The sequence below is a fragment of the Salmo salar genome, chromosome ssa04 (genome assembly GCF_905237065.1).
Source record: "Salmo salar chromosome ssa04, Ssal_v3.1, whole genome shotgun sequence".
Classification (NCBI taxonomy): Eukaryota; Metazoa; Chordata; class Actinopteri; order Salmoniformes; family Salmonidae; genus Salmo; species Salmo salar.
In genome coordinates, this window is record NC_059445.1 from 14,793,424 (window position 1) to 14,800,544 (window position 7,121).

Here is a 7,121-nt window from a genome sequence, read left to right on the forward strand (position 1 = left end):
CCGAATATATTCAGAAGGTGCAAATGTTAATAATACAACACCATGTCAAAATATCCCTGGAGTATAAAATACATGATAGGAGAAATCACTAACAGCCAATACGCCCACTTCAGAGATTTACCCATGTCTCTGCCCCCAAGCATTTAGAACGGAATAGGATCGGAATATGTTGACTCGAGACATTTATCTGTTTCAGATGTCCACATCAAAGATATTACTGTATAGGAAAAGAAGCCACTATTCCTTACATCCGTACCGCCCAATCCCATCCAGAACCCCCATGTCTGTCTAACCTGGAAGTAGTTTGGCCTCCTTCACCATAGCCATCAAAAATATTAGGGAAAAAAAAGGAAGATACTGTATCTCACTCTAACCTGGAAGTACTTTGGCCCACTTGACCACGCGGATCATCTGTTTCCCAGCCAGCTGGTTGAGGCTGGACAGCAGGTGGTCGGTGGTGTCAGGCTGGGTGTTGTCGTAGCCCGCAAACACCACCTCTGGCTCAATCAGCTCCAACACGCTGCAGATGGAGGGGGGCAGGTAGGGGGTCACCAGCCCACCTCCAGGGCCGTGGGGCACCAGGGCGTTAGTGGGGCTGGTGCTCAGCTCCTTCTCTCCCGAGGACAAGTACCCCCCTCCACCTCCAGATCCAGGGCACGTCTGCCCCCCCTCCTTGGTGGGGGTCGAGTCTTCGTTCACACCCTTCAGCTTGCCTAGCTTCTTAGACTTCCGCGCTGTAGGGAGGAAGAGAGAATGATGCTCCAACTTAAAGTAGAACTTATCATGATGTTTCTGCATTGTGGTGTTTCAAAAGATGTTCTGTTGACAGAGAGCATGTAAAGTAGTGTATGTACTAAAGTAGCTACAAATATTCAAGCTGAATTTGAGCGTAACTTTGTTTGGCAATTGTTGGACTTTTGGAAGCTAAGTGTCATTGACCATTCCATAGGGCGGTGCACAATTGGCTCAGCATCATCAGGGTTAGGGGAGGGTGTGGCTGGGGAAGGCCGTCATTGTAAAATAATAATTTGTTCTTAACTGACTTGCCTAGTTAAATCAAAAATTCAAATAAAATATTCTATCGGCACTTTGATTTCTGTTTGTTAGATGTAGTAGAGCTCAAGATATCCTAACAGACATCTTTTCTGCCTCTCCAGGGACGTTGTAACTTTCAGAGGGAAAGTATGTTAGGAAGTGAATCAGGATTTGGAGACTGTCCACCTTTGACAAAGTACAGTAAGAAAAACATTTGTTCTGTATATTGCAATAGCGGTAAAACGGAAAACCTTTTTTTGCTGTATAAGCAAGTCTATTTTGGTTCCCTGGCAGTATCCAAACTCTGTATCACACGTTAATATTGGCCTGCAAACTGTACTTGGCTGTGTATTCTGTAATGATACAGAACATCTCAAAGTAGCACCGATTTGATGACAATTTGACTCTTAACTTTGTTGTTTTTACAGTTCTACGACTAGTCGGGGCACCGACATATTTCACAGGTTCCTGCCATTGAACCTGCCTATGATCAGACTAGGAATCTGATTGGCCGTTCAGCAATAATAGCCCTTAGTCCTAGAAAGCTCACATTCCCTTGGAATAGGGTGTTATTTCAGATGCATAGGTACAGATTTAGGATATCTGGCATTTATGATTCCGTACCTCCGAGATTCATCCCGGCTTGGAGACACTTCCGTACTCGACAGGCCGGACAGTTTTTCCTCCGGATCTTATCGATGATACAGTCATTCCTTCCGGCACACAGGTAGTTGTGCTGGCCTTAACACAAACAGACAGGAAGACAGGAAGTTTAATAGGGAGCCAAACGCTGAGAGACAAGACAGCAGGAAGCTGAAACATATGGAGGACAATAGGATAACTTACAGATGTAGGATCTTAATTTGATCACCCTATTGCAGGAAAACGTTGTGTACTTAATGTTTAAAAATGCTTCTGAAGTTATTTAGACTTTGACACTTCAGACTTGATTTTCCCTTACGAACAACTTATCAACCCCCTACAAAAATGTCCATTAATTATAATCAACATAATCGTTGACATATCCTGTTAGCGGGATTATTTTCCTGCTGTAGCAAACTGGCTCAAATTAAGATCCTACATCTGTACTCAAATGCATTGGAGTGTTTCCATAATATACTGTAACAACCTAAAATACCAAGAAATCTTGATACCTTAAGCCATTCTTGCACACAGACACATACAGAACATATACTGAGGATTTCCTCAACTGGCCAGTATGGTCATGATATGAATACTACATCCATAGAAACGTAGGCTTTAGAATTGACTGCACATAACATCAAATGGGATTATTCCACTAGAACTATAAATAGTCACTAATGGTGTGTCTGTATGGTAAATGGGCACTATACTCAAAACACTAGAGTGTGGTTGGCTGAGGCATCGGTTGTGTGTGTGTGTATGCCTGTGCGCAGCCCGTTTATGTGTGTGTGTGTGTGTGTTCTCTCTCTCTCTGACTAGTGCCTGGGCTGCTCCAGTCTCTGACAGTGACGCTAACAGGCAGAGAATCCCCCTCTGCCTCCCTGCCTAGCCCACAGCTAAACCAAATGATCTCCTGTTTCAGAAAGCCAGCTTCCGCTCCACTGGACCAGCACTGTACGTCTCCTCCTCCTCTTCCTCTCCTCTCTTCACCCCTCTCTTCTTTTTCTCTCTACACGTCCGCCAGCCTCAGAGTGCCACACGCGCCCACACACACATTCGTTCCCCAGGCCAGGGACGGCCAGCTCAGCGTCCCTGCGCCGCACCACGGAAGCAACACACACATATACACAAACACCGTGACTGTCATATACACACACACACACACGACCCAAGCTATGGCCCGAAAACCTTCACTATGGTATGTCACAGCCACAGGAAGTAGCCAAGCGAGATGCACAGAGTACAGCCAGAAAACAGGATACAGTGACATTAGTTCATTACATTTCATCTGATGTTGACAAAGTCTGAGTGTCTACGTAAGTGGGGGTGTGCGTACGTGCCACAGGAGGTTGGTGGCACCTTAATTGGGGAGGACGGGCTCGTGGTAATGGCTGGAGCGGAATCAGTGGAATGGTATCAAATACATGGTTTCCAGGTGTTTGATGCCATTCCATTTGCTCCAGTTCAGCCATTATTATGAGCCGTCCTCCCCTCAGCAGCCTCCACTGGTACATACATGTTTGTGTGAGTGCCTACTGTACGTGCGTACCTGCATGTATACTCGTTTCTGAGCATGTGTGTGGGAGTGTTGGCATGCAAGCATATTGCTGCATTGGCCCTCTGTGTGCATGCATCCATGACTGTGCGTCAATGTACAGTATGTGTGACCATACCGTGTGTGTGTGTGTGTGTGAAGCTGCACAGTGTGTGTGTGTAGTCTGATCTCTGCCAGGGGAAAGTGGAGGGGAGGAAGGAGAGGAGATAGCAGAGGAGAGAATGGAAGAGAGTGGAGAGGAGAGAGGAGAAGGGAGGAGAGGAGAGAAGGAAGGAGAGGCAGCAGCTGTAGCTAGGTCTAGCTCCCCCCAGTCCTCCACTATTTCTGTCTAAATCACATGACTCTTACATAAGCCCATTTTTCTTGCTCTAAAAAACAGTAAACTGCGACACAGGAAACGCACAACGCTAACCCCACCCCCCCCTAACCTCTTCCCGCCCCCTCACTGGATGGTTCAGACTCTGAAAAAAGGAAAACTTGTCTTGGAGCCCTTCTATCCAGTGTCCAGCTCATTTCCATGTATCCTGTTAATCATTGTCAGAAAGTTACACACTCCAAATTCTGTGTGTGTACATGTACAGTATTTTGTTTGTTCTTGTATGTATTGGTGGGTGAGTGTGGATTTTATGTTTCTCAACATTTACAAAAGGTGTGTTTGCTGATAAGTGATGAATCCCTTTTCCAGGGATTTAGCCCCGTACACTTTATATGAACCGGACAAATATTGTTTATCCTCATCGGCTCTACTGAGAATATATTCGTTCACATACTTAGAAACTCAACTTATTCCAACAGATTTCCCCATTTCCAGATTCATCACCTAGTCCTCCACTATACTAAATATGAAGATGGCTGCCGTCTTATCGGCTCATAACCAACCATGCTGTTTTGTTTGTTCTTTCGCGTTGTTCGTAACTTGTTTTGTACATAGTGTTGCTGCTACCATCTCTTATGACCGAAAAGAGCTTTTGAACATCAGAACTGCGATTACTCACCTCAGATTAGAAGAAGAGTTTTTCTTCATTGAGTTGGACGGGAGGGAGATACTACAGACACCCGACCAGGCCCAGATCCCCAGCTTTCGCTGGAGAAGGAAACTGAGATTTCACGGAAAAAGATCAGGGTGCCTTGTGAAGATCAGGCAAGGAGTGGCTAATCAGTCTTTGCCTTCCGTCCTGCTAGCTAATGTTAAATCGCTGGAAAATAAATGGAACGAACTGAAAGCACGTATATCCTATCAACGGGACATTAAAAACTGTAATACCTTATGTTTCACCGAGTCGTGGCTGAATGACGACATTAAGAACATACAGCTGGCGGGTTATACACTATCGGCAGGATAGAACAGCAGCCTCTGGTAAGACGCAGGGCGGGAGCCTATGCATACATGTAAACAATAGCTGGTGCACGATATCTAAGGAAGTCTCAAGGTTTTGCTCGCCTGAGGTAGAGCATCTCATGATAACCTGTAGACCACACTATCTACCTACAGAGTTTTCATCTGTATTTGTTATCGCTGTCTACATACCACCACAGACCGATACTGGCACTAAAACCGTACTCAATGAGCTGTATACCGCCATAAGCAAACAGGAAAATGTTCATCCGGAGGTGGAGCTCCTAGTGGCCTGGGACTTTAATGCAGGGAAACTTAAATCAGTTTTACCTCATTTCTATCAGCATGATAAATGTGCAACCAGAGGGGGGAAAAAAAATTCTAGACCCCCTTTACTTCACACACAGAGACGTGTACAAAGCTCTCCCTCGCCCCCCATTTGGCAAATCTGACCATAATTCTATCCTCCTGATTCCTGCTTACAAGCAAAAATTAAAGCAGGAAGCACCAGTGATTCAGTCTATAAAAAGGTGGTCAGATGAAGCAGATGCTAAACTACAGGACTGTTTTGCTAGCACAGGCTGGAATATGTTCCGGGATTCTTCCGATGGCATTGAGTACACCACATCAGTCACTGGCTTTATCAATAAGTGCATCAAGGACGTTGTCCCCACAGTGCCTGTATGTACATACCCCAACCAGAAGCCATGGATTACATGCAACATTCGCACAGAGCTAAAGGGTAGAGCTGCCGTTTTCAAGGAGCGGAACTCTAACTCTGAAGCTTATAAGAAATCCTGCTATGCCCTCTGACGAACCATCAAACAGGCAAAGCATCAATACAGGACTAAGAACGAATCGTACTACACCGGCTCCGACACTTGTCGGATGTGGCAGGGCTTGCAAACTATTACAGACTACAAAGGGAAGCACAGCTGAGAGCTGCCCAGTGACATGAGCCTATCAGACGAGCTAAATAACTTCTATGCTCGCTTCGAGGCAAGTAACACTGAAACATGCATGAGAGCACCAGCTGTACCGAAAGACTGTGTGATCATGCTCTCGGTAGCCAATGTGAGTAAGACCTTTTAAACAGGTCAACATTCACAAGGCTGCAGGGCCAGACGGATTACCAGGACGTGTACTCCGAGCATGCGCTGACCAACTGGCAAGTGTCTTCACTGACATTTTCAACCATAGTCCCTGTGCTCAAGAACACTAAGGTAACCTGCCTAAATGACTACCGACCCGTAGCACTCACGTCTCTAGCCATGAAATGCTTTGAAAGGCTGGTCATGGCTCACAACACCATTATCCCAGAAGCCCTAGACCCATTCCAATTTGCATACCGCACCAACAAATCCACAGATGATGCAATCTCTATTCCACTCCACACTGCCCTTTCACTGCTGGACAAAAGGAACACCTATGTGACAATGCTATTCATTGACTACAGCTCATCGTTCAAAGCCATAGTGCCCTCAAAGCTCATCACTAAGCTAAGGACCCTGGGACGAAACACCTCCCTCTGCAACTGGATCCTGGACTTGCTGACGGGCCGCCCCCATGTGGTAAGGGTAGGTAACAACACATCCGCCACGATGATCCTCAACACAGGGCCCTTCACGGTTGCGTGCTCAGTCCCCTCCTGTACTCCCTGTTCACTCATGACTGCACTGCCAGGCATGACTCCAACGCCACAACAGTGGTACGCCTGATCACTGACAATGATGAGACAGCCTATAGGGAAGAGGTCAGAGACCTGCCCGTGTGGGGCAAGGACAACAACCTCTCCCTCAACGTGATCAAGACAAAGGAGATGATTGTGGACTACAGGAAAAGGAGGACCGAGCACGACCCCATTTATAAAAATTGATGCAGAAAGATTAATCCATGCTTTTGTTACTTCTAGGTTAGACTACTGTAATGCTCTACTTTCTGGCTACCCGGATAAAGCACTAAATAAACTTCAGTTAGTGCTAAATACGGCTGCTAGAATCCTGACTAGAACCAAAAAATTTGATCATATTACTCCAGTGCTAGCCTCCCTACACTGGCTTCCTGTTAAGGCAAGGGCTGATTTCAAGATTTTACTGCTAACCTACAAAGCATAACATGGGCTTGCTCCTACCTATCTTTCCGATTTGGTCCTGCCGTACATACCTACACGTACGCTACGGTCACAAGACGCAGGCCTCCTAATTGTCCCTAGAATTTCTAAGCAAACAGCTGGAGGCAGGGCTTTCTCCTATAGAGCTCCATTTTTATGGAATGGTTTGCCTTTAAGTCTTTACTGAAGACTCATCTCTTTAGTGGGTCCTATGATTGAGTGTAGTCTGGCCCAGGAGTGTGAAGGTGAACGGAAAGGCTCTGGAGCAACGAACCGCCCTTGCTGTCTCTGCCTGGCTGGTTCCCCTCTATCCATTGGGATTCTCTGCCTCTAACCCTATTACAGGGGCTGAGTCACTGGCTTATTGGTGTTCTTCCATGCCGTCCCTAGGAGGGGTGCGTCACTTGAGTGGGTTGAGTCACTGACGTGGTCTTCCTGTC

The 7,121-nt window shown here is 46.2% G+C and overlaps 1 protein-coding gene across 3 annotated transcripts in view; it reads right to left on the reverse strand.

Moving 5' to 3' along the window:
- LOC106610215 (mineralocorticoid receptor) overlaps nt 1-7,121 on the reverse strand; it is a 96,899-nt gene that overhangs the window by 20,371 nt on the left and 69,407 nt on the right. For all 3 annotated transcript variants that reach the window (XM_045716588.1, XM_045716589.1, XM_045716587.1), the window contains exons 4-5: nt 1,660-1,776; nt 375-734 (exon numbers count right to left, since the gene is read on the reverse strand). In XM_045716588.1, coding sequence (XP_045572544.1) covers nt 375-734; nt 1,660-1,776 — 477 coding nt within the window. The remainder of the gene's footprint in view (nt 1-374; nt 735-1,659; nt 1,777-7,121) is intronic.